Source organism: Equus przewalskii, chromosome 7 (genome assembly GCF_037783145.1).
Source record: "Equus przewalskii isolate Varuska chromosome 7, EquPr2, whole genome shotgun sequence".
Lineage (NCBI taxonomy): Eukaryota > Metazoa > Chordata > Mammalia > Perissodactyla > Equidae > Equus > Equus przewalskii.
In genome coordinates, this window is record NC_091837.1 from 81,869,403 (window position 1) to 81,896,485 (window position 27,083).

Below are 27,083 nucleotides of genomic sequence, written 5' to 3' on the forward strand. Positions count from 1 at the left end.
TTTTACTGTCTCTGGGTTTTGAGTCATAGTTAGAAAGCCTTTTCCTTCACAGAAGTTAAAGAGGAATTGACCCATATTTTTTTTCTAGTACTTCCATGGTTTCATTTCTCTCATTTAGATCCCTAACCCACTGGAGTTTATTCCTATGATTGGAGCGAGATGTGTGTCTAATTTTGTCTTCTTCTAAATGGCAGCCCAGTTGTTAAAGAGTCGTTTATTTAAATATCCATCTTTATCCCATTAAGTTGAGATATTGCCTTTATTATATTCTAACTTTCTAAGGGTGTTTGGGTGTAACTCTGGACTTTCCATTGATTTTTGTATTTTAACTTTATACCTGTTTACTTCATTGAATTATTTTATTGTTTGGCTTGCTTTTATCATTAATTTTCTGTGGATTCCCAGGTGTATTCTTATAACATCTACAAACACAGATAATTTTACTTATTTTTTTTTTCCACTCTTATTCTTCTGATTGATTTCTCTTGTCTAAGTGAATTTGTTAATACCTTCAGTGCAATGCTGAGTGGGAGCAGAGATGGTGGGCATCTTCTTTTTTCTTGAGAGTGTTAAAAAAATCTTGGGGCAGGCCCGGTGGTGCAGTGGTTAGCGTGCATGTTCTGCTTCGGTGGCCCAGGGTTTGCTGGTTCAAATCCCTGGTGTGGACATGGCACCGATCGGCATGCCATGCTGTGGTAGGCATCCCACATATAAAGTGGAGGAAGATGGGCATGGATGTTAGCTCAGGGCCAGTCTTCCTCAGCGAAAAGAGGAGGATTGGCAGCAGTTAGCTCAGGGCTAATCTTCCTCAAAAAAAAAGAAATCTTTATCATGAATGGCTATTGAATTTTGTCAATGGTCTTTTCATCGTATGTTGAGATAATCATATATTTTTTCCTTAGATTTATTAATATGATATATAATAGTAAAAAACCTCCTAATATTGAACTAAACTTGCCTTTTTGTGATAACTCCCAGGTGATGTTATATATTGTTTTCTTAATGTGGTATTGGATTCTATTTGTTAATATTTTGTTTAAAATTTTTGCATGGATATCCATGAGTGATATTGTATGTAGTTTTTTTTTTCCTTTTACTATTTCTTACTGTCTGGTTTAGGTATCAATGTTACAGTTACTTCATAAAAGGAATTGGGAATTTTTCCTTCCTTTTCAATGTTCTGGAATGATCTGTAGAGTACTGGGACTATCTGGCCTTTGAAAGTTTGGTAGAATTCTCCTGTGAGACCATCGGTGCCTGATCCCTTTTTGTGGAGTAGTTCCTTAATAGAGCTCTGTCTTTCTTCTTTGGAAATTGGTCTGTTTAAGCTTCTTAACTCTAATCTAGTTAGTTTTAGTAATCTACATTTCCTTAGAAAATTATCCATTTCATCTAGGTTTTCAAATATATTTGCATTTATTTATTTATTTTCCATTTATTACAAGGGTGTTTAAAGCTGCTAGTTGGAGCATTTTTCTAAGAGCTGTTTTAAAATCCTTGTCAGATAATTCCAGCACCTGTGTCATCTTGATATTGAAATCTATTGATTGTCTTTGTCATGTGAATTGAGATTTTCCTGGTTGTTAGTACAGTGAGTAGTTTTGCATTGTGTCTTGGACATTTTGAGTATTATGTGATAAGACTGATTTCATGTAAATCTTCTTTTTAGTAGGCAGTTAACACATTTCTGATCAGAAAGCACACCCTGGCCCACTTCGGCGGGCTGTGGTTTTAACGTCAATGTAGTCGTCAAAGTCTTTGCAGTGCTATTCTGGTCTGCCCTGCTTTTGCATCACCCAGTGGCCAATCTGAAACTACGCTATAACTCAGTTCTCAAAGCCTTTGCTTTATTGATTCTTTTCAGTTTCACAGATGAGTGGAACAGAGGTGAGCACTGGACTTCATACACAAATTTGAAGGCTCCTTCTCTCCAGCTCCTGCTTCTTCACGATCCTGCTCAAATGCTCTAGTTGGGAGGAGGAGTGGTGCTACCTCTTTGCTGGTTATTGTGGTCTTCATTTTACTTCCTTCAGGGTGGTGATAGTTCATGGGACTCAGCCTCACAGGCTCTGTGGTCTCAGTGCAAGTAGGAAGGGTTAGGGCTTATCATCTGTGTCTGCAGCCACATCAGTGGACACATGTGGGACACTGCTTCTGGTTGTGTTTTTGCTAGGTGTAGGCTGGATTTTGGGTGGATGGAGTCTAGAAGGCTCTGTCCTGCTGGGCTGCCGTCTTCCCAGACCTCTGTCTGGAGAGAAAAAGCTTTCCTTAGAGATTTTTCCCCTGCATCTGTTAGTAGTTCCACGGTGTGGAACCCAGGCTGGAGTGTACAGGAGAAAAAAAACCCAGCAAATTTAACACTAAGTTGCCCCTCCACTCCTGAGGTTCCTAGCCATTCTTCCTTCTTCTTCCTTTTTTTTTTTGCCTTTCAGAGTCTTCTCATACTGTCTTTGTGGCTTTTGTCCAGGGGTTTTAGTTGTAGTTAGCAGGAAAAAATAGGTTAGAGTGTGTTTTTCCTATCTTGACTAGAACTGGAAACCATTGTCATTTTCTTTTTAATTTTTGTAATTTCAGTTTCTATTTTCCCTTTTACTCAGGAGTTAACAGGAGGATTTTTACCACCCACATGGAAGGATCTTTCTGTGCTTTCTTTTTGTTAGTAAACTCTAATTTTGTTGCAATGTGATCAGAAGGTGTTGTTTGTAATATTCCCTTTATGGAAGTTACTGGTGCTTTCTTTGTGACCTAACATATGATCAATTTCTATGAATAAGCCATGGGCATTTTAGATGAAAGTATTCTCTCCCCTCAGAGTATAGAGTTCAATATATATCCATAATATTTACCTTAATGCCTATGTTGTTTAAATCTTTTACCATCTTACCTTATTTTCTTTCAATTTCTCACACATACACACACACACACACACACATACATTCTTCATAATTATATCCACTTTCACCAAAACAAAGGAGGATCATAGTCATAGGAAATGTAATCAGAGTAGGAGAAAAGCTGAGCTTCCAAAAGATGTGCATGCATTTTGCATGGTGGGGTGGAGTGAGTGGGTCTCATGTCATTAGGTGTTCCAAGAATGGGGATCATGTAAATTTGTGCAAGAAAGGAAGAGACAATGGAAAGCCGGGCATAATTGGTGAGGAAACAGTGCGTTTGAGATAGAGGGAAGGACATTTAGTTGTTCCTATGAGTAAAAGTCTGGGGATGGGAAGAGAGATCCGAAAAGGATTTAGGAGGCACTTTTTATGTGGCAGGCTTCGTGAAATCCTTAGAATGGTCTCTTTAAGGAAACATAGATAAATGTATTGGGATATGAATCTTCTTTGAATGTGCTTTCTTGCACAGACTGGATCCCATTGGTCCCAATTTTTATTTTGTTTTATTTTTATTTTATATTTTATCCATAATTAAATTAACACAATTGTAAATGAAATGACCATAATAAAATAATTTTTTAATATTTCCCTAATCTTATTAGACTTGCCATTAGTTTAGACTTATTTAATATGTTCTTATGTATTTCATAAACACTTCACATAGTCATTATCTTTAAAGACTAGAATCTCCATAAGCTATTGACACCTCCACTTATGAAATAACGGCAACCCTCTAAAGGTTTGCATGCATTGGGAATGTATTACTCCAGAAATAGTAAGGAAACAACTCTGAGTTGAATTGGTTTATTTTTGTTTCTTATGTGGTTATATGGGATTCTCTATTTCTCATAGGTCTTTATGAGAACAGATGGACTGCTATATTTGAGGCAGAAATCTATTGTGGGCATATTCATGAATAAGTCAAGATGGCAGCTATATCGACTTCTGACTTCTGACTAAGGATCAGTCTCAAAGGAAGCAGTGGGAGATGCTGCAGAAGAGCCCAGAAGGACTTAGGAAGGAATCATGGTGAATGAGAAAAAAAAAAAAATCACAGGCCTCCTGGGGTCTGGTTCCAACTGCTTCTTAGTTGAAAAAAAGCACAAACTTTCTGAGTCCTAGTTTTTACATGTTGTAAAATGAGAGATTTAGACTGGAAATGATCTCTAAAGTTTCCTTTAGCTCATCATATATCTTTCTGTTAATAAAGGAAGAAGTGGATTTATGTTCACTTCTCAGGCCACTCAATTTACAGATTTAGTGAAAATTTTAAGATTTTAAAATTACACTGCAAGTAGAAGAATATAACTAGAATATAGTGTTAAAGCACCGATTGAGAACCAGAACAATGATTTTAAAGGGTAAGAAAACAAAAGCTTATAGAAAATACAACATTTACGTTTAACTTTGCCACTGGAACTGATCAGGAATAAAGCTTAATGAATCCAGAGATTTAAAATATTTTTTGATGACAGATAATAACATTCAAGCTGGGGTGAAACAATAATTCAGGAAATCAAATGGGACCAATTATTGCATTTATTAGGGACGTTGAAGTTCTGAGGTGGAAAGTGAACTCTAATTTGCCTCTTAAGAAATTAGAATTGAATTTTATTTGGGAAATATCCCTGTCTCAGTCTGTTCATAAATATCACAGAACTAAAAGAGTTCAAATAGAAAAGGTCACTAATAAGCACCGGTGATGATTCGATCCTTCAGGAATTTACCATTGATTATTCTGCTGTTGTGACCATGAGGACGTGATGAAATGACATGGAACAAATATGTGGAAACCATAAGGCCTCTGGTATTTGGAATTCTGATAAGAAGAGACTGTAGGAAGTTCCAGTGATTGCATTCATTTAAATGTCTGAGGACAAGACTGTATCACAGTGTTTATTGCCAAGTGAAAGCCAAGGTTATTCATTCAAAAGTAAAAGAGAAAGAGAAGAAGAAAGTGGAGGAGGTAGAGCAAGAAGAGAAGATAGTGGAAAGATTTACATGTAAATAAGAGATGTAGACTAATTGAATTCCTTCATGCCCTGCCCATAATAAAATGATAAAGAGTACATCCATAAATAAAAATAGACCTAACATGCAAAGCACTTAGAATGAATTAACCATGACACAATACATATTGTATTGACACATGACAATTAAGCCATGGAACTTGCTATTACAAGATTTTATTCCAGTAGATAACTTAGATAGATTGGAAGGATTAGATATCTATATCAAAACACCAATGTCCACAATTCAGAACAAACAAACAAAATACCAAATAAATAAATAAAGCATAAATGACTTCAGCTTCCAGGGAATATCCTAGTATATTTTAGGATGTGCAAGAAATTTCCCTTAAATATTGTTTTCTTGCTACTCTTACTGATGGATTTTAATAATTACTTCCAAAAGTAGCATTGCTAAATAAAAGGCAGAAATGATGTAGTATGAATTCATTGCTTTTCATAGGGAAGATTCGAGGAAGTAGCCATAAATGTATTAGAGCAATTGATTTTAGCCATGTCAATTGTGTTGAGAGAAACTTTAGGGGGAAAAGGTGAAAAAAAATCTTACATCAATAAATAGAAGACCCTTTAATGTTGTCAACGAAAATAATCCATAACCAATCTATAATGAAAATTTGGGTGAGTTTATCCTGAGCTAAAATCTGAGGACCATGGCCCGGGTACTTTCTTCCCAAAGGAAGAGAGGGCACCAAAGAAGTGAGGTACACAGAGTGGTTATATACCCCCAAACAGGATGTTTCACATATGATTGTAATGTCCCTCCCACAATAGTCACAAGATTGCCCTGTCAGCACAGCACCTGCTGGACACAGCAGGTAGTGGGTCTGCTATCTTGAAGGGCGTAGCGGGAGGCAAGTCTATTGTCTCAAACTGGGTGGTCACAGGTGAGTGCAGCAATCAGTTCCTAGCCTAAGGGAAGATGCTTAATCCTTAAGGAATTGCCAATGTTGGGGGGGGGGGGGATGGGAGTTGCACCTTTATCTCAAGGGCCTTTGTTCTTGCCATAGGGAATGTCTAAAGCAGATATACAATGCATGCTCAACGGCCTCAGTCAGGCCCTTTTGGAAAGACAAGGTCTGGCCGAATTAGGTTTACACCAAATGCCTTCCTCGTATACTCCAATATATCCTATTACTTGCCATTTTTATCCGTCAGTGTAGTGAGAAGAATAAGAATTTTAGATCTGCAGACCTGCATGCCAATTTTCCTACCACTTTCTCACCTCTTGCTTCTGCCTCTCCATACCCTAGCACAACACAGTCTATCTTTCATATTTATTGAATCAAATGGAATCCTGGTTAGTTCTGACAAATAAAAATAGCAGACCCACTACCTGCTGTGACCATCAAGTGCTGTGCTGACAGGGCAATCTTGTGACTATTGTGGGAGGGACATTTCAATCATATGTAAAGCATCCTCTTTGCGGGTATATAACCACTCTGTGTACCTCACTTCTTTGGTGCCCTTTCTTCCTTTGGGAAGAAAGGCCCTGGGCCATGGTCCTCAGATTTTAGCTCAGAATAAACTCACCCAAATTTTCATTTATAGATTGGTTATGGATTATTTTCATCAACAGCTCATTAGGGAGAATTGAGCATGCACATGAGTTGCAAAATTTCAACATGAAATGAAAAACTAATTTTGATTAGACTATTTTTATACCTCTGTTGACACAAAGAATCCATAACCAACCTATAAATCAGAGTTGGAGTGAGTTTATTATGAGCCAGAGTGAGGATTATAACCCGGGAAGGCCTTAGATGGTGTTCCAGAGAAGCATGAGTTTCAGTACAGTCTTATATCTTTTTAGAACAAAGAAGATACATTAAACACACCTAGGATACATTTTCAAAGAGGTATTCAGTTGCGAATTAGCAGGTCAACATGACCCTGATGTCAGGAAAGGGACTAATCTGGGTGTTACCAATAGGGCGTTACCAATAGGGTGTTGTTACCAGCTGGGCATAGGAGGGTGAGTATGCATTCTTTATCTCAAGAGAGAGTCCTTACTTTAATGGATAAGCAGATGTGCAATGTATTTTTGATGGGCCATAGGTGAGGCTTTCTAGTTCAAGCCAAATCAGTTTTGAACTCGAATAGTTACCCCATATACCTCAATATGTGAAAATCTCTTGTCACCTCACAGTATTCCCTGCAAACACTAGGAGTTCATAGAAGAATACTTGATGGTGATGAAGATGATGATGATGGTTGTGGTGGTGGTAGAGGAAACAGAGTCAAAATATATAAGCCTAGTCCTGAACGGTCTCCCACAGTCTCTGTTCCAACTCTCAAACCTTGTCTGCACACAAGTGCTCCAAGGTGCCCAAACTGATCTTCCCTTTCTCCTCCAAGCAGTCAGAACATGAAATGTATATTTGTGCTTTTAGGCCCTCATTTTTTTCCTTTTCTCATTCGCTTTAATTTTATACCATTTTCTTCTTCATAGATCATCATCCCAATTGAACTTTTTAATTTTTTATTTGTGTTTTATTTCTTCTGGAATTTTTCTTTTTTTTTTTTTTTTGGAGGAAGATTAGCCCTGAGCTAACTACTGCCAATCCTCCTCTTTTTGCTGAGGAAGTCTGGCCCTGAGCTAACATCCATGCCCATCTTCCTCTACTTTACATGTGGGATGCCTACCACAGCATGGCGTGCCAAGCAGTGCCATGTCCGCACCCGGGATCTGAACTGGAGAACCCCAGGCCACCAAGAAGCAGAACGTGAGAACTTAACTGCTGCGCCACCGGGCCAGCCCCTTTTCTGGAATTTTTCAAGCATATGCAGAAAGGGAGAAAGTGGTCTAAAATAAACCCTATATCCATCAGCCAGATCCAACAGTAATTGGCACATGGCCAATCATGTTTCATCTCTACCCCTTGTTTCATCTGTACTCATATCTTGTTTTACCACATCACTGGATTACTCTGAATCAAATCCTTAATAAAATATCAATTTTAATACTTTCAGTTCTTTCTAATGTGAACACCTCCTGGAATAGCCTTTCTACTTCTATTTATTCTAATAGATATCTGTTCTCTAAATCCCAGTTCCTCTCTTACATCATCCATACTGCAAGAATTGCAGCCTCCTTAAACTCTATACACTTGGGCTCTGTGTTGTCTAAATTTTGCTACTTCATAGTGATGAGGGGTCGGTGAGCAAGGTCTGGCAATAGTGCTCTTTTATTCAGAGAATAGTGTGGAATAGCATGGGGACAGGACCCATGGGCAGGAAGAGCTGCTGCAAATGTGGGTTGAGGGTAGGGCTAAATTGAAGGCATAGGTATGTGAGTTATCTCTTTACAAGATAAAGGAAAGAACATGTAAAAAACAAGTTGTTAAAATGGTATCAGTGCAGGTGGGGTCTCGTTATTGGGGGGTCATATAACTTTAGATACAAATCAGACAGGATTAAGTCAGGATGTCCTATGCTTCCCGGAGGATGTGGGTGGTGAGGGGAGTCAGCTACATGAGGTTACCAGAGAAGCAGAATAAACAAGACTTAAGTCCTTGCTGTCCCCATTAAGAGTTTCCAGAGATAAGGTCATCTCCGCTTCCTCCTGGTGCAGAGAGGGAGGCACCTTTACAGATGGAGATTTCCTTTACAATGTAAATGTCTCTTAACAAAAGGTAAGTAAATTCTAATGCTCAGAGCCTCCTTCTCACCTGCAGTTTTTAAAAGTAACCAGCCTAAAATAATCCTCATCAACAGTACCAGTTATTTTTATGTGTGTGCCTTTTAAGCTTAACAGTACAGAAAAGTCCATGAAGACAGGGATTTTTCAGTCCCCGTATGTGTTTTGGTTGTTTTATTCTTTGGAACAATCAGCACTAACCACAAAGTCATCCCCCTTTTCAGAGCGTCACTCTGAACCTAGCACCCTTCATCACGCCCTTTCCGGTAGTGTTCTGTCACCACGTAAGTTTTATATGCTCAGCCCGACAAAAGAGCTCTAACCAGAGTTCGCAGCCTCTTCCACTGATACCTCACATAATCCTGAATTTATTCCTAGCATTTTCCTCAAACCCGTCTCAAGTAAAAGCTGTTTATTCCCCATGTACTCCTTATCTTAGACTAGGAGGAGAAGGTAAGAGCTCTTTCCTTGCTCTCCACCATCATTTTCAGAGCATTTTCCTATCATCTTCTTTTATTGTCCTTCCTCCTTGGAAGCTATAAATACCTACATCTACCCTTTTTTTCCACACCTGGTCATGACTGTCTGCCAAACTCCAGGTTATTACTCAGAATTCTTAAGGATTTTGGCCTCTGGGTTTTAGTTACCATTTTTGTTTTTTCTTCCAATGCATCCCTGGCTTGAATGTTCACATGTGTCCCATCCAGTATGTAGCCTCTCATCCTCCTCAGCAGTCCATTTGCTTGAGCACACTTGGGCCCTGTTATCTCCTGAGAAGGATCTATTTTTGAAATTTGAGCTCTTTACCCCAGTCATAACTTATTGAACTTTTTGTGTACTTTCATGCTCCCATTAAACATGTTTAATAACATCTTGTCTTCCAGCATAATGTTGTCCACAATGTTATAGTCTACCAAGCCCTCGTGTTTTCTTTTCTATTGAGCTTGCAAAGGCTTACCATGCTCACCATTATGTGTTCACGGGCAGGAGCCCCATGTGCTGAGGTCCATAGTCCTGAAGCAATCTCTGTACTTTGGTAAATCATGAAGAAGGTCATGCCCTCTCTTTACCATGCTATGTCTAACTTGAACTTCACAGTCCACCATTTCAACTGCACTCTCATTAACACTAAATTCAAATCCACCAAACCACTATTTATAGTTCAAAACCCAACCATTCATTTTCTCTGTCCTGCTCTTGCGCTTCCAATCGTTACTTCAAAAGTCACATAAACATGCTGCTTAATTCCTCTACAAATATTTAATTTCTAGCCACAACTAGTTGCCTGGCCTTTCTAAGACTCTTTAGAGGTCTGGATCCTTGTTATGCCTATCCTTTAAAGGTAGGAATTTCCCAGGGGGCTTTCCATTGTGGTTTTCTACTTCTTGTTCTAGACTCTTTGTCTGAGAATCTCATTCATGGTTTTAATTACCACCTATGTGTCAAAGACCCCCAAATTAGCATCTCTGTCAACAGCAACCACGTCTTTTATATACAGACCTGAATTTCCAGCTACTTTTTCCGACTGGATGTCCTATGGGCATCTCAAATTCAATATATTCAAAGCAGAACTCTTTATTTCTTCTCCCTCTGTCTTGCATATTCCTACTGCTGAATTCTCTGTCTCTGCTAAGGACATCATCATCCATCTAAGCAGCAGAGCCTGAAGTTCCTCCACCCATCAACACCACCTTACTAGGTATCTGCTTGCTACTCCCAGAGAAAATCATGTATATTAATTCCCACGAGCTTTTACTCCTGCTGTTCTCTCTTGCTGGATTGTGTCTCATCTTCGTTTTCCAAGATCCAGATCAAATGCCCCCTCATTTGTAAGGTCTACTTAAGACTCCCATTTCCAACTAATTGTTTCTCCCCCAGTGCTCTCATTTGCTTGCCTTTTTGTCATAACACTTAATTCAACAACTGAATATAACGTCAGACACTATTATATACATGGAGGAAGAAAGAGGGATAAGTCTCCATTTCTGAACTGAAGGAGTGTATGTCTCCTAGCTTCTAGAATATATAGCTTTACAATTATGGGCACCCACATGTTCAATTTGATTAATTTTTTTTACTCTTCAGAAAATGAAAAAACAATTTTTTAAACTTTTATTTGAGGAAGATTAGCCCTGAGCTAACTACTGCCAATCCTCCTCGTTTTGCTGAGGAAGCCTGGCCCTGAGCTAACATCCATGCCCATCTTCCTCTACTTTATATGTGGGACGCCTACCACAGCATGGCATGCCAAGCAGTGCCATGTCCGCACCCGGGATCTGAACCAGCGAACCCTGGGCCGCAGAGAAGCGGAATGTGCGAACTTAACCCCTGCACCACTGGGCCGGCCCCAAAACAATTGTTTAGGTAGCTGGAGAACTGACACAAATAAAAACTGTCTGAGATTGGCAGTCCTGACATCAAAGCTATGTGGAAAACACATCTCTTTCCTTTAGAGTTAGCATGAAGATGACTGTGAGGGGGCAGTGCTTGCTCTACTAGACACTGGAGGTTCCCCTAGTTATTTATAAAATTACTCCCTACGTATGTAGGACACCCAAATTTTGGAGCAGAAAATGACTTTGGGCAAAGATAGACCCAAAGTTTATTTTATTTTCCAGCCTTCTGTTGGGAAAGGTGTACATTTTTATTCACTTTATATTATGCCTTTAAAAAAAAGAAATGGCTAGAGGTTCATTTGAGGATAATAACAGGAGAACATTTTCAGATAATGCCTTCATATAAATGTTAAAGATAGAAAATTCTGTGATATCACAGAGAAAATACAAACATACTTGGGTCATATGATGGTTTGGTAGTCGCCTCCAAGCACCTATTTATAATTGTTAATTTAATTGAAGCAAGAAACCTATCAGAAGGATATTTATGAATCGGTACCTACAGGTACAGTGGGTGAATGAAGAAACACAGAAGAATCTCTATTATTTTTCTACTCCCAAGGATAAGCATCAACCAAAGAAACTGTTTAGGTGACATGCTCTGGAAGACGCAGCTACAGAAAGCGTCCTTGCTTGGTGTCTGGCAATAAAGTATAATGAGAGTGGGGAAGAGACCTTCTTCCTATTTCTTCATGGGACCAAATGAAGGCGCTTAACCCCTGCTTGGCTTCTGTGAAGGCACCAGGAAATAGTATTCTTGGTGGGGACACTAGTACTCTCCTAGTGAGCAACAGCATTGAGACAAAGGTGAGGGATCTTCAAGCATCCTGGAGGACATCAATGGGGGTACCAGAACAAAAGAGAAACATGGCGCATGTGGTGGCTGTAGCTGAGGGTCAAATTTGTTTCCTCAGGAACCCTCAAACATCATAACAGGCTTCAGTCCTGGGTAGGTAAGTGAGGAGAAGAGACAGTAATATTTAAATTATTACAATGCATGTGACCTCATCTGTATTTATGAACTGTGAATAAGGCCTATGGAAATTTGGGTTATCATTGTATGGCAAGAGAGAATTGATAAGACATACCAGTTCCCATGATTGAGTAAGCTTCTCAAATTTATGATACTTTGGGATTGGTTAGTTCCAGATAAACTGTCACAAACACAGTAGTGGGAGGGTTGTCTGAATTAAAGTGGAGAAGAAAACAATGGTGAGAAGAGGTTTAGCTATGGTTGACTGTTGGTAACTCCAGGAGGATTATCTAGTTTGTCACTTGAATCCCTTGCCTTTTACCTACCAGCCATTTCACCACTTGAAAGTACTTAATCCCTACAACATGTAGGTAATAGAAAGGATGTAGAATTACAAATATTTCAGCTCACTCTAGTCAATGATCACTGCAATCAGAATACAGAGTACAGAAAATCCATTTGTAAGCTTATATTTTCCATATTAACAACAACTTTCTCCATCAGAAAATTTACTTCAATGCTAAATCAAGTTAAAGTTTCAGGGATTATTTGTGACATTATTTTCCTCTACTATTTTATTGCTCATAAACCATCATGGAAGTGAACAATGACTACTCTATTTGACTTCGGATAAGCCAGCAGGATCTCCTTCTTCTTGAGAAAGAGGCAAAACTAGACAAAATTGATAAGCAACTGTAACATGACGCTACCTTCAGATTTCAACAGCTTTCTACAATGGAGGACCCAGTCATGTGGGTAAGCACTGGCTATGCTTCGGAAAACATTCAGTCAGAAGAACCAGGCTTGCCATTCCTTCTGTGCACAGCAGATGCAGGTGGGTGCGACATAGGGCTCAGCCATGTGATGCTGGAGCCCAGACTGCAACGCATGCCCCTGTGTGGCATGTTCTGATGGCAAAGGTGTGAGCAATCAATTGGTCTTAACATACCTTTCCCTACACCTGGCCACTCTTCAAGGGGCAAACCCACTGCAATGAACTCTAACCTGTACTTATAGCAGGGAGGATCTGGATGTTGTGTATGTGGCTTTCCATTGCCAGATCAGAAGGGTGGAGAAGAGGCTGGCGGGGTGACGAGAATGAACTAACACCCCAAGTTTCAACTCCTATGAGCTGCTTAGTTCAGGTAAGATCTAGAGAAGCCAAGTGAGATTAGAAAACTGGGAAGAAGAGAAAGTAGGGGAAGGATGGAGAACAGTACAAAGAGAAGCCAGCCAAAATAGTTTGAGGTTCAGATGAACACCTGAGTTTCAGGAATGATGAAAACATCATATTGAAATTCTATTTTGGGTCCTTATTCCAAGCACATTTACACAGGATAGGGTTGAAAGAAATTAGGCTACAGGAGATCAATGACAAATTGCGGTAAAATTGTTTGCTAAACTCACAGGGTCTCCGAAGTGTTGCTTCAGTCTATTGATGCTCCCTCTCGCAAAGAGAGGATAGTTATCAGACAGGATGATAATAACTGTAGATCCTGAAATTTGTTTGTCTGGTTACATTAAAACCATTGGCTTTGTAAGGAACAAAGATGGGCAAATTGCCTCTTCAAATCTGATTCACATACAAACGGAATGAACCCTATAATGATCGCATTAGTCAAATACTATTTTGAAACCTGGCACAAAGGCTGAATGCTTATAAGCTTCTTTAGGGACAACACTCACTCTGAGTCACAGGGAAACCATCCCAGAAGCTAGGTCTACATGTCAATAAGCAGGTGCTGTTGGGTGGGGTGTGGACACCCTATGGCAGCCTTTAAAACCTAATTCTAAGGTTTTTAGGAAAAAAAATCCATTTAGAAATGCTTGCTGCATTTCATTAGATACTGGTAAATTAGGCTCCCACCTCGCCTCTTTTTTGTCACCTTCCTAAGTGAGTGGGGAAAACATTTAGGGCTGAACCATCCAGAGTGGTATGGAAACATCTTCTTTGTGAGTGAGACCAGATCACTTTGAGAAAGGAGATAAGATTCTCATCGCTGCTTCTGTGTACCAGGATGCTGGCATGAATGCATTATTGATTCGTATGTTCGAATAGGCTGCCCCTTCTCTGCTGCTGTAGGTGAGAGGTAAGCCCACTACTGAGTTTCAAGAAAGTTGTAGAAAATGGCTGATGATCATGTGCAGAGGCCTGCAATCTCTCCAGGTCGCTTCTGTGGAGGAATTGCTTTTGGTGAGGAGGCAGCCGTCTATCACCACCAGTAAATCTTGTTAGGTTTTGTGTGGCTGGAGGGACTGCCATGACCCCTGGTCTCTGCTGTGCGCCATGTCTGTCAATCCTTCTGGTTTTATTTGTCATTCTAGTCCTTACCTCACTGCCCGTCTGTTTATCCTCGGCTCAGCGTCCCAGCCCCTCCTCCATCAACACTCGCTCTCAGGAAGAGATCAATTATCAGTTATATAAAATAGCTGTGAGCCTATCTCTGCAGCATTTTATTTCTTTATCTTGTTTTGATTGACTTTTAAAAACTATGAAATAAAACTTGGATACATCAAAGTGCGTTCAATACATGACTACAATTTAACAAATAGAACATTGCCAGAACCTCTGAATCCTCTCTGCCATCCTTTACCAACACAACCTTCCCCCCCGCAACTAGAGTTAAGTAGAGGCAGTCATTTCCTTAAGATAGTCTATGGACGTATGTAAGCATCCTTAAGAAGACCATTTTGCCCGCTTGATCTTTTCATAAAGGGAATCGTACTGTGTGTATTCTTTTGTTCCTGACTTATTTGCTTCCTAAACATTACTGCCAACTGTGACATGGGCCCCCGTGTCTCCTGTCAGGGTGAATTTGGGCATCTGTGAGCAGATGAGGGCATATTTTGGGTGTTAGGAATACATTCTGTGTGTCTTAAGATAGTTTGAGTTGAATGACCGAGTCCTGGTGCAGATCACAGTTTTGGGGTGTAGTAGATAAGCAAAGGGCTCCGACAAAGCTCTGGAAACTAACTGTGGCCGAAGGGAGGGAATGTGTCGCAGTGGATGCCCACCAGCACTGCAGGGGTTCCTGGGATGCAGGACTGTCTGTGCAGAAACCAGGAAAGCCTCAGGCAAACCGGGACTCGTTGGTCATTCTGTTCCTTCACTTGATGCATCAACCTCCATGCCAACAGTCATCCCTTCTCCCTACTGTGTCAATTCTGAGCTTTCACTCAAAACTGTCCATTACTCCCCAAAGCCTTCCCGCCTCCTCCTACAATGAAAATCTTGATGCAGAAGCCCTTGTATTATTTGCCTCAGAGGGATGGCACTATCACGCTAGAGGGATAAATCTCCCAGTAAAACCCCAGATTCTGGAAGTTAAAACACTATATAAAAACGGCTAAAGTGATCCAACTTCTTATGTTGTACGGTAATAATATATAACACAATGTCACAAGGGTGAAATGGGTGTGATGGGCATGGAGAGGGGAATGAAAATTACTGAGGGCCTATCCTGCATGGAACATCATACTGGTGAATATATATTTATACACACATATATATTTTAAAATGAAAATATAAATATAATGTAATCGATCTGAATTCTTATGTTACGGATGAGGAAACGGGGGCTCAGAGGAATTAAGTTACTTGCTCAAGGTCACACAGCTAGTAGAGTTGCCACGCTGGAATTTAAGCCTAGATCTGGTATTTTATCCTTCATTTATTTCAAGTTTACATGCGATCTAAGTAATGAGAGGTCCAAAGAAGACTGCAAAGCATATCATGTGCAACAGCAGCCTCTCCCCCCATCCCCACCCTGCTTCTCACTTAACAGGAACAACAACTCTCAACTGCTTTTTTTGAAAAAAACATTTTAGTGAAGTCGGATTGATTGTCGTGGTGATTTCATGGCTGTGTACTTACCTCCAAGCTCAACTGCTTTTAGTGCCCCCCCTTGTATCTTCCTCCAGGCATCTAAATAACATGCTCGTGCTGCTCTTTTTTGCTTTTTACTGTCAGAGGCTATCCGTGGACTTTCTTTCACAGAAGGACGCTGTGTTCCCCACTCCACCCCCGACCACCTCCGCCTAATATCCCTACAGAGATATATCAGGGGTCTTATGTAGCGCAATACTTAATATTTAAATCATTACAACTAAGAGAATGTTATCCACAGCTCAGCTGTAAACTGTAATATGTACATTTCACTGTGTCATCTTTATTTTCTCTGGAGTTAATAATTACAATGTTTTTTCTCATTTTTTTGCTGTTTGTTGAGTTTTCAATGTTTCTTTCACTAACATCTTCCTCTTCTGGTGGAGGTCGATATCTTGCCATGTGTTCAATATGTTCAAACACATTTAGCCCTCTAATGAGACACTCACCTTAGAGAACTTTAAACGTTCAGGATATTCCATTTCAGCCTTAAAACATACAATTAAGATGAAGGCAGGATAGGCAAATGCTTGAAGGAATAATGTGTAAAGTCAGAAACACTACATAAAGTAAAACCTTACTCCTGAAAGAGTCAGCTCGTCTCCCTCCCTCCAGTTCCCAATTTCCAGCCAGAGCAGCGCTTTCTGCTCCCACTGTTCTCCAGCACTTACTCTCTCCACTCCTGTAGGACTCCACTCACACTCCTGTACCATAGTTAAGTTTACACACGCTGAAGGTGAGGCTCTGCTGCATTCCTCATTAGATACCAAAATCAGGGGAGGAGGAATCCAACAAACGACAATAACAAAAATCAGTGACTGACTTAGAAAAGCATGCCTTTCCGTATATAAAAATACCAGTTGTACCACTACGTGTGAATATCTACATACACTGCATGAAAATGCTATGCGATGTTAATATCAAATTAAATAAAATTTCATGCTAAAATTTGATTCACTAAAACATATCTATTGACTACTTTGTATAGGATCTGTAGCTCATACTCCACACATTTCTTTTAATTTGTTCTATAAAGAGCCTGAAAGTAATTGCATTTTGATGACATTATTTAAAACTTCCATGGTCATCATAAAAGGAAGTAGGGAGTGTCTGAGTCAGAGGCTTTAAATGTCAGAGTAACGCAAGGAAATCTTTCAGACTCACCCAACCAGCTGCTAACTTCCTCTATGAAGAGAGTAAGGTAAATATCTCTGAAGCCCACAACTTAACATCTAGCCAGACACTGCGTGAGAGAGGGAGAGAAGGAGAGAGCTAGAGCAATGGCTGCTTCTCTGTAGCTGAGAGTCTGAACTCATCAAACAACACCAAAATTGTCGCGTGGTCCTGTTCGCAGCTTCTCTACTTTACAGCTTGGCTACGGCTGACTGTATGTGGTGTCATGGGGAGAACGGCATGCACCAGTGTGCCAGGGATCAGAGACAAGTGGGACACTTCCTATTCCATCTTGGAATAGATAAACAGCCTTTGGGGAATTATGTACGATTTTATATTTCTAGTGTTCTTATCTAAGGCATTGCGAGTTGGAATATACTGATTTTTGAGATTAGAATTGAACTCTTTTAATCACACAGCGAGGTCCTTGTCTGATTAAAAGAAATGGAAAGATTTGAAAGTACTTCTGTAGAGGAGTAATTGACCTATAGCATTACATTTGACATTCATGATAAGAATAAAAATTAAGCATGCTCAATAGTAGTTATTCATTCTTCCCCAATATGTGTATTTAAGTTTGGTAAATACAGGTTTTTTCCCCCAATAATGTGCCATGAAATATGATTACTTTTCCTTGTACAGACAAAATTATCCTAAGATTAGATAATATTCTGATCAAACATTTAAGGCACATAATTTATCAATTAGGTGTAAGTTTAGCTTTATGAAATATTACATTATAATTTCAGGTTTTATTGAATTTTTTTCCTTTTTTATGCTTTATTTAAAAATTATTTTTCTTGCTTTTTATTAAACTTAAAAAACTTTTAGTGAGAATATATATGTTCTTTTGTTTTGACACAAATAATATGTTGACGATAAGAAGGAAGGGGAAAAAATTTCTTGGATTGAAATATACTGTATATAAGCAAATAAGCTTTAGGATCCCAAGGACTTTTAGATTGTCAAGTCTGATGTTTGGGATTTAAAAACCTTCATGAGTTTTTGCTAATTTGCGTTAACTTGAAAACTGTAAACTAATTACATATCTGTATATTAAGCTAAAATATTTATGTAAGCAATCTAAGAATATGGTATATTTTTAGTGAAGTGAAAAATTAAGCTAAAGTCAAGTTCTTTCATGATTTGAAAAGAATTTCCTTTCATTGTTGTGTCCAGACGACGGCCTAGTGGGTAGTATGGTAGTGACATCTTATTCTGTAGCTTAACGTAATTTATTTTCATTTTCAATTTCCTTTAGTTATTTAACTGGGACCCAAATCATGGGGTACTTATGGTTGGCTTGTTTGAATTTAGTTTATTTTTCTTGGTCCTTGTTTATTTTTATTTTTTTAAACTTGCTGAAAAGTAATTACAGGAGAAAGGAAAATCATAATTTTGGAACTAATGCTAATTTTTATTCATCTGTCAGTCACCTGATGGAATCTTGGGGTGTAAAACAAGTAAAACAAAATTCAGCCTTAAATAAGTTATCTATTTGCCAGTGGAATTCAGACTTTATATCAGAGGAGAAAATAATTTTGCTTTCATGTCTAGAACCTACAGTGCACCTGCATAGGGAAAGATAATAAAAACAATTATGTGAGGTGGAACATACTTTTTGATATTTATTTTCAAAGTGCCTGAACATGCCTGTAGAAGAACATTTGAGGATATATTATGTAGTGCCATTTATCATTTTAAAAATCATTGCTTGGGAATTTATAATGATCTAGGAAGGCCTTGGCTCATGTTTCTCTGTAATGATTATTTGTGCAGTGTGGTTTCTTTGCCATAAAATTTGCCTAAGCCATAAAAATATGTAGTCAATTGTCTGAGTGAAGGAATCTCAGTGTAGCTTCTCTTCTCTTCAATATACGATGGTAGTTTTGTGAAAAGTCACCAGGATGATTAAAAGATTAGAAAATGAAAATTTGTGATTATTGCTTAGAAAGTGATTTAAGGAATGATTTTTAAAAACATGAAAGGTTTTTTTTCCCCCAGGAGGTAAAATTATAAGACATAAATTTGTAAAGCAACAAGAAGAATTGGGGCTTGACCCAAGAAAAATCTATCAAAGTGTGTTTTTGTACTTTGGGATATGATACTAGCAAGTACCTTCCCAACCCCATTGGACCACACGCAGGTCCCCAAACAGGGTCATTTTTAAGTGTTTCAGGTCTTAGTTTAAAGGTTCTAGCCCATGCTCTATTGAATATATTGAAATATACACACAATCTTCCCTTTAATATAACTTCTGCTGTAAATATTTGGAAAGGATTATTAAGATTTTGCTTTTAAAGTTACTTTCCTAAGAGTGATTAATTTCACTGACTATGATTTTCAGCAATCACATGAAGTCTTGGAAATTGTTTGAAGAAAGAGAATCTAGTACTCAATTTCTCCCTAAAGTTAAGGAACTTCTTATGCCACTAAATTTAATATAAAAATCAACTTATGCTTCAATTTAGTATATTTACTTGTATACTCATTAATTTCAATCTTATCATTTTTTTCATATTTTAGAAGCGATACTTATTTTTCAGATGTAAAATATGATTTTGAGCTCCTGAAAAGTTTGGGGACCCTAGGCACTGCCAGTATCACTCACTGGGTAATGCTGTCCTGCATCTACCAACTCCCGTCTCTTGTCCTCCGCCTCCTCCTTTTCTGGGAGGGGTGTATCCTATTGCTCCCATCACAGCTGCAACTGCTCTTCTCTTGGATTACATGGATTTTATATTGAATCAATTTGAATTTTTCTGGATAACTATTAAAAGAACATAGACGTTCTTTCTTGGAGTAAAGGTGTGTGGAGTGTGAACAATTTTCTTACCCTATATTCCCAGGGACATAACTGAGGAGAAGGACCTATAGTGAATTGAAAGTAGCTGAATTTGACCTTGAAAAATAGCATCGTTTATGGCCTCAAGCCTCAGTGATGTTCTCAGGGCTTGAATTCCAAAGTGCAGAATATGGATTCCTCAGGAATACTCTGGAAATGCCAATTTGTTGCCTTTTAGCGCAGAACAGATTATTACCATTTTGTAGAGAATAAGGAACGTAGAAGCTTCAATTCATTGACCCTCTACAATGGATCATGCATTATACTAAAGTTGTTTTTCAATTTTTCTTTAAAATCAAGCTCTCATTTGATAAAATAAAACTGAAAATGTATTTTAATATCATTTGCAATTTTGAAAAGGCATTAAACTTTTGTGACTTCCACAAAGTCAACACAACAGCAATTTTAGAATTTTCTTTTTTCAAATCACACATATTTCCCTCCTCCTGAACTTCTTCCTTTTTTGCACTGTGCCCTGATCTCCCATCCCAAATGCCTGGACATTATGGTGTGGTCCTCTTACAAGGGTACAAGTGGAAAGATTTCATACCTGTCTGTCCTCTAAACTGATCATCTCACCGAGTAAGATGAAATGTAGAAGCACCGAGAAGTTAAAGAGTTGACCCAGGTCACAAAACTATTAGCAACAGGCCTGGGATTAGGACTGAGCCCCTGAAGTGTCCATGACTCTTGGAAGCTGCCACACTATCAAGTGTGATACCACTGAATATTCAATGGGAGTAAGTTGGAGTATCCATATTAATTCACTTAGTCTGGGACAACTCCAACTGTGGTGTTGGGATCAGTTTGAGTATTGTGGAGAGAGTCTGTAGAGAAATACCAAAGCAGACTCCTGAAGACTTCTGTGGTGGTGTCCGCCCTCTATATTTCAGAAACAACATTGTCCAGAATTTGAAGATAATCTCACTTGCATCCTGGATTCTAAATTTGCTATTATATCCTAGGTTTGCTAGTAAGAGAGAGATCTCCGTGTTGGAGAGTCTTGTATGTGTTCATGATACGTAATATGGTAATCCCATTTTCCAATCCAAGAAAATCAGAAAATGGCCTGGAAAGAATAAATACACTTATAGGACAAAGGATGCATCAGATTTGAAATTAGGACAGGCTGAAAAAAGTTAGCATATATCATTACTCTAAGAATGTGTAGAGAGGCCGTAACGGAGATAAAGGGTAAGAAAATGTGTTAAATCTTCAAATTTTAGTGTTTTTGTTAAATTACATATAATTTAGATAGCAAGGGCTAGAACCTCTTGAATAAACTGCCTAATGTGGTAATATATATTTTACTTTAAACAGCACTTTTGTGCTATTTCAGCTTAAAAATCTGGTGTGATTTGAGAAATAGTAGGCCCCACGAATTTGTCTGCTTAAGATTTGAAAACAGAACTATCAAAGGCCACTGAAGACAGAAATGTCACATTAAGGAGAAGCAGGAAAATGCACTGGATATGAATATGAGAGCATAGGCAGAAACTCTGAAAGACTGCACCAAAGAATTTCAAGGTAAAAAAAAAAATGAGTGTATCCTAGTATTGTTGCCAGAGAGACTGTTTGATTGTTGGTAACAAGAATACTGGACCAAAGGAAATTTTTCTTTTAGTTCTAAGCTATTTAATGGTTACATCCGAGGTTGAAGAAATGAAGCTTCAAATTTAAAATATAGGTGAATATAAAAACCACAACAGTCACAGAAAATGTACTCAGAACTCAGTTCATTTTCTCGTTGTTCTCCAGGCTGCACTCCACTTCACGATGGCCTCCCTTGCTGCAGCGAATGCAGAATTTTGCTTCAACCTGTTCAGAGAGATGGATAACAATCAAGGAAATGGGAATGTGTTCTTCTCCTCTCTGAGCCTCTTTGCTGCCCTGGCCCTGGTCCGTCTGGGTGCACGAGGCGACTGTGCTTCTCAGATGGATAAGGTCAGTCGCGGTTGTACCACCACCCACGGCTTCTGCAATTAACCATTAGGGCAAATTGTTTTCCTAAGAGAATATTTTACTGCAGTGGTCCCATGCAATTGGAGACATCTCAGTGAACTCCTCTCCAGATGTGAAGGGGACACACAGCTGGCAGACAGTAGTAATGTTCCCAGAATTGCAGCTTTGGTTCTTTTCCTTGGTACAGTGCTTCTCGGAGTGTGTTTCCCAGACTAGCAGCATCAGTGTCACCTGCTGAACTTGTTAGAAATGCAAATGCTTGGGCCCCACCCCAGACCTGCTGAATCAGAAACCATGGGATGGGGCCCAGCAATCTGCTTTAATCAACTCTCCAGGTGCACTGCCAAGTTTGAGAACCACTGCCTGAATAGATACGGCTGAGAAAGAAGAGGAGAAGCAGACACCAGTGAAGTCCTAGTTTAAACATTGGTCACCTGGGCACAAATGACATAATAGGACAATCCAGAAAATCACAGCCTACCTTAGTTGTCACCACCACCACCTTAACCACCTTTAGAAAGTGCTTATTAACTTACTCTTGTACACCGCACTGAGCCAGGCTGTACAAGGAAGTGAAATGGTCATGGTTGCCCTCCCTTCTGTCAGGAATTTGTCATCAAAATTCAGTAGCAGGAGAGATACCAGGTCCTGACTGCATGTGAAGGCCTTGATGTCATCTCTTTCTGCCTACTGATTCCTCCCGTTATTTTAGTTCATAAGTGAGTGCTGGAAGGAGCTTGTCCCTGTTATCACCTTTCACACCTAAATACTTGTTGACAATTATTTGTGCAGATGATTTAAGCTAGAATAATTCATTTCTCTCTCTGGGTAGCTCAGTGAATATTTGTGACTGGGAACCACCACAGAGTCTAATGCCATTTTTCAAGGAGCTGGAGTGGTTCACAGCCCCAGCCCATTGAATACCTTGCTCTAATGAGATGGTGAGAATAGCTGAGAACTTCTTCAGTGTCAGGCTCTGGGATAAGCTCTACAAATGTTATCTTATTTGTTGCTCACAGTAACACTGGAGTAGATATTATTAGCCTGATTTTATGGAGGGGTTGTCATGCCACCTCTGTGCCAGTAAATGGCAGAGCTGCGATTCAAACTCAGGGTAATCTTATTCTAAAGCAGGGTTTCTCAACGTCGGCCCTACTGACATTTTGGGCCAGACAATTCTTTCTTGTGAGGGACTTGTCCGTGCATTGTAGGAGGGTTAGCGGCATCCCTGGTCTCTACTCACGGGATACCATTAGCGACCCTCTCCCCAGTGGTGACAGTCAAAACTGTCGCCAGGCACTGCCAAATATCCTCCAAGAGGCAGAACCATCCCCCAGTTGAGAGACATTTCACCTAAAGCCCAAAACTAAAATGCAGCCCAACGAAGATTATTGTAAAGCTTCACTTATTCTAAAGTCAATATTTTGATAAATAAACATAAAGCCTTTGAAAAAATCTAGCAACTAATAAAAATGTTTCCATTTATTAATAAAAATACATAAAGTTTTAGAACCAAGTGAGACAACTCAGTGTCATGGAAACAGAACACTGGTTTGGGAGCTGGAGGATTAGACTCAAATTCTGACCTTGGGAAAATTGGTTCATCTCTTGGTCCTCAGTGTCCTTACTTATAAACCGAGGGGGGTGATTTGATGGTATTCAATGAAAAAAAATAGCTTTACAATTGTTCCCGTTCAATATGTTAGGCAATGATGGGTAGGCTTTACACCTGTGATGACAACTCGAGTTTCACACAACAGAAGACACAGCTATTTATTATTATGCTATTTCAGGTCAGGGGCATTTTCCGGGCGACTGCCTGGTGCAGCTCCTGAGGTTTCCTTGCCTGGATCCCTTCAGGGACCAGGGTCAACAGCTCACGGAAGATGAGTCACAGTGAACACAAAGAGATGCTATCCTGTGGAGTTTGCTCTTTTATAGTCATTGCCCTGCCAAAGACATTTTATAATTCTTGCTATTATAACCTCCTACAGGAAACATGCAAGAGGAAAAAATAGCAACTATTAGACACAAAAACTTTCATTATAATTTATTTCTACAAATTTTTAGTCCTCTGCAAAATGCCTTCTTGGAAATTAATTTTAGCCCCACCCTACCATGGATAGTTTCTCTTTACAACACCTGACCCCTGACACCATGGGTCATGTATATTTTAGATAAATCCACTCTCAATCAATTTAGTTGTAATTCATGGTGTCCGTCCATATGACTCTTTGAAGCATTACCATGGACCAATTGTCTTTTTTCTTTTTGATTTTCAAATGGTCACAGTTGGGCCAGTAGAAGTCCCTTTAAATTTGTCCTTTTTAAGCAATCCTTCCAGATGACTCTAAAACATCTTCACTTTTTGACAAGATGTTTTGGATCTGTCGTGATGTTTTTTGGCTCAAAGAAGGGTCAGCTACTTTTACAAAGCCCTGGTTCCATTTCTCGATAACAGTATTAAAGTCCAGAATCCGCATGTGCAAGTTTCACTGGATTTAAAGTGGCATGGAAGCTGCTTGCCGTGTGAGTGAAAGAGCCGGAAAAGTATATTCATTTACAAGGTCATGTGTTCAAGTTTATATTTTTTTATTTAGCTCTAGTATTACTGTGCTTTCTTATCTTGTTTTAATATAAAAGTCTTAAAAATTTATTTCCCTTTTTTTGAGCTGCCTGATCTTCTCTTCTCTTACATAACATTTCCATTGAAATAGAATGTCATAAATTTTTTCGAAAATCACGTGTTTATATTATGATAGTATTTTAAACTTACACAAAATTGAATTTTCCAGAACACAATTGAGCTTTACCAAAAACATTTGAAAAAATAATTATTATAATACGCTACTTATTCTACCACTTCTATGAGAAGTAATAGTTTGTAATTTGGCATGAACACATGGGTAGACGCCCATTGGGATGCAGATGACTCATAGTCTCTTTGTTCACCCTCTATGCAATTATCCTGAAATTTCTTACATTGTATACACCAATGATTTTCCTTTTTTGTCATCTTCTGAGTATGTCATCAGTTATGAAAAAGGAAAATAAATTCTGATTTTTCTACATAGGGGCATCAGGGAATATGAAAACATAGAACAGCTAGCATTTTGAACTGTGATAAATATGCCCTTTGAGATTTTATTTAATATTTACCACATTTGAATATTTGCTAGTATCATTATTCATCTCTATTCCTGGTAGTTTTATTGTCGAATGTATAATTTCTTAGATTTTTTTAAAATATAAAAACATGTATGCATCATCTCAATATTTTACCAGTCTAGTTTACTAAAAGACAATTAGGAATGTCAGAAAAGACAACCAAATTAATATCAGAATGAAGTAAAATTACAAATGATCAAAGAATGATGTTAAATATTTATACTTATTAAAGCTTTCTTCAAAAAGTTAGGAAGAATGACTTCTGGAGATTTATATAATTTGTATAATACCGTAGCTTGGGTTTCACATGAGCTAGCTCAGAAAAGACATGAGCATTTTTGAGTCTTGACACTTTGCCATGATATTTTGTATTTCTGGTACATCCATATATTCATAAATACCAACCTATACAATTAAGACATTTTGAGGAGGAAGATTGGCCCTGAGCTAACACCTGTGGCCAATCTTCCTCTTTTTGCTTGAGGAAGAGTGGCCCTGAGCTAACGTCCGTGCCTATTTTGTACGTGGGTTGCTGCCACAGCATGGCTTGATGAGTGGTGTAGGTCTATGCCAAGGATCTGAAACCCTGAACCTGGGGCTGCTGAAGCAGAGCATGCTGAACTTAACCACTAAGGCCCTGGTCTGGCCCCTTTAGGACTTTTTTTTAAAAAAAGAAAACTACAAGAAATTTAAAAAGTTAGTCTGACTAGGAGGAATTTCAGCCAATAAGTAGGGAAGATTCCGTTTTTCTTGTGAGGCTTCACATTAATTACTAGGTTCTTTTGATGAGGTAGTGATTAAAGGTTTAAAACTCTGAAGAGCAGACATTATTCAAAAGGCTTTTCCACACAGCCATTTATATTTTACTCAAGATAATGTTACATAATGATCAATATGACTTCCAACGTCATCTCAGCCTTCTCTTGGTCAAATTTTTCTCCTTGAACTGTTTCAAAGATCATACAATGGGACCCTCCCACCCCTCACCCCTCATCTTAGGAAGGAAAAATACAAAGGGAATACCCAAGTTCAAGGTCTGTGGACACAAGCTAGCCAGTGCTTTTCTCCCTTTTCATCTCCTACTGAGGTGATTGATGGTGATGACTTCCATTTGCAACTTTTCCTTTTTCATTTTGGGGGCAGAGAGGTAAACTTCATCTATTTTCTATTATAATTGTTGCAAAGCAGCAAAAATGAAAAAACTATAATGACATAGTCCAAGTTATAAAGACTCATGCTTTTATTTCCTCCCTTTATAATAACAAAATAAAATAAATAATTCCATGGAAATGGGAGGTTCTTGTTGATCTTCCTCTCTTAGTGATGTTACCAACTCCGTTGTTCACCAACAGAGGAGTCATAGTCCCAGTGAATTGACCACAAAACTGTGAGGCAGAAATGTTTAAGGACCTTGGCATATTCTACCCCCCAACTCTATCAGTTGGGAAGAGATAACTACAATATTCTTTAAGGCATTGACAATCTTCGTGTTTGGCCAAGGCAAAATGAGAAAGAGGGCTCACGTTCTTCATGCTCCACAACAGCATAGAACTAGCGGGTGGGCAATGACACCTGGGCTGGTGGTGCCTTGTTGCCTGCAAAGACCCCACTTGGGAATTTTAAAATGACTGCTAATTTGTATATCAAATTTGCCTGTTGACTTTGCCTTCTCTCTCACTCTGACTCATAATAATTATTATTGCAGATTAAGAGGATGTGGAAATTGGGGTAGCTTCCAATTCTCTGCGACTTATTAAGACTAATACTAACACTAATAATGCCTTTATAAGTTTTCATATCTCTTTCTGAGCTGTTCCACTTTCCCCTAGCCAATAAGATGGTGCTATTAATTAGACATCTGAAGCCTTGACGTTGAAAGCCCCCACAGAGGCACTGACAGCAACGCTGACCTGTTTAATTAAATCCCCATACATAATTTCTTTACCCAGTGTCAGAATGGTCCTTCACACCTTCTCCCTACCTATACTCCCCACTAGGGATGTGGTTCAAATATCGCACATAAGGTCCCATAAAGAAAACCTACATCTTTCTACTGAAAATCCAACCAGTAAGATTCTACGAGTCACAAACTGAGACTGTAGAACAAATCCACCATTGC

General features: G+C 38.9%; 1 protein-coding gene across 2 annotated transcripts in view; it reads left to right on the forward strand.

Moving 5' to 3' along the window:
* SERPINB7 (serpin family B member 7) overlaps positions 1–27,083 on the forward strand; it is a 56,655-nt gene that overhangs the window by 12,598 nt on the left and 16,974 nt on the right. The window contains exons 1-2 of one of the 2 annotated variants that reach the window (XM_070627833.1): positions 16,912–17,017; positions 21,593–21,778. In XM_070627833.1, the coding sequence (XP_070483934.1) occupies positions 21,611–21,778 (168 nt within the window). In that variant the 5' untranslated portion in view covers positions 16,912–17,017; positions 21,593–21,610. Of the gene's footprint in view, positions 1–16,911; positions 17,018–21,592; positions 21,779–27,083 lie in introns of those variants that run through there. The other variant, XM_070627835.1, reaches the window with a different exon arrangement.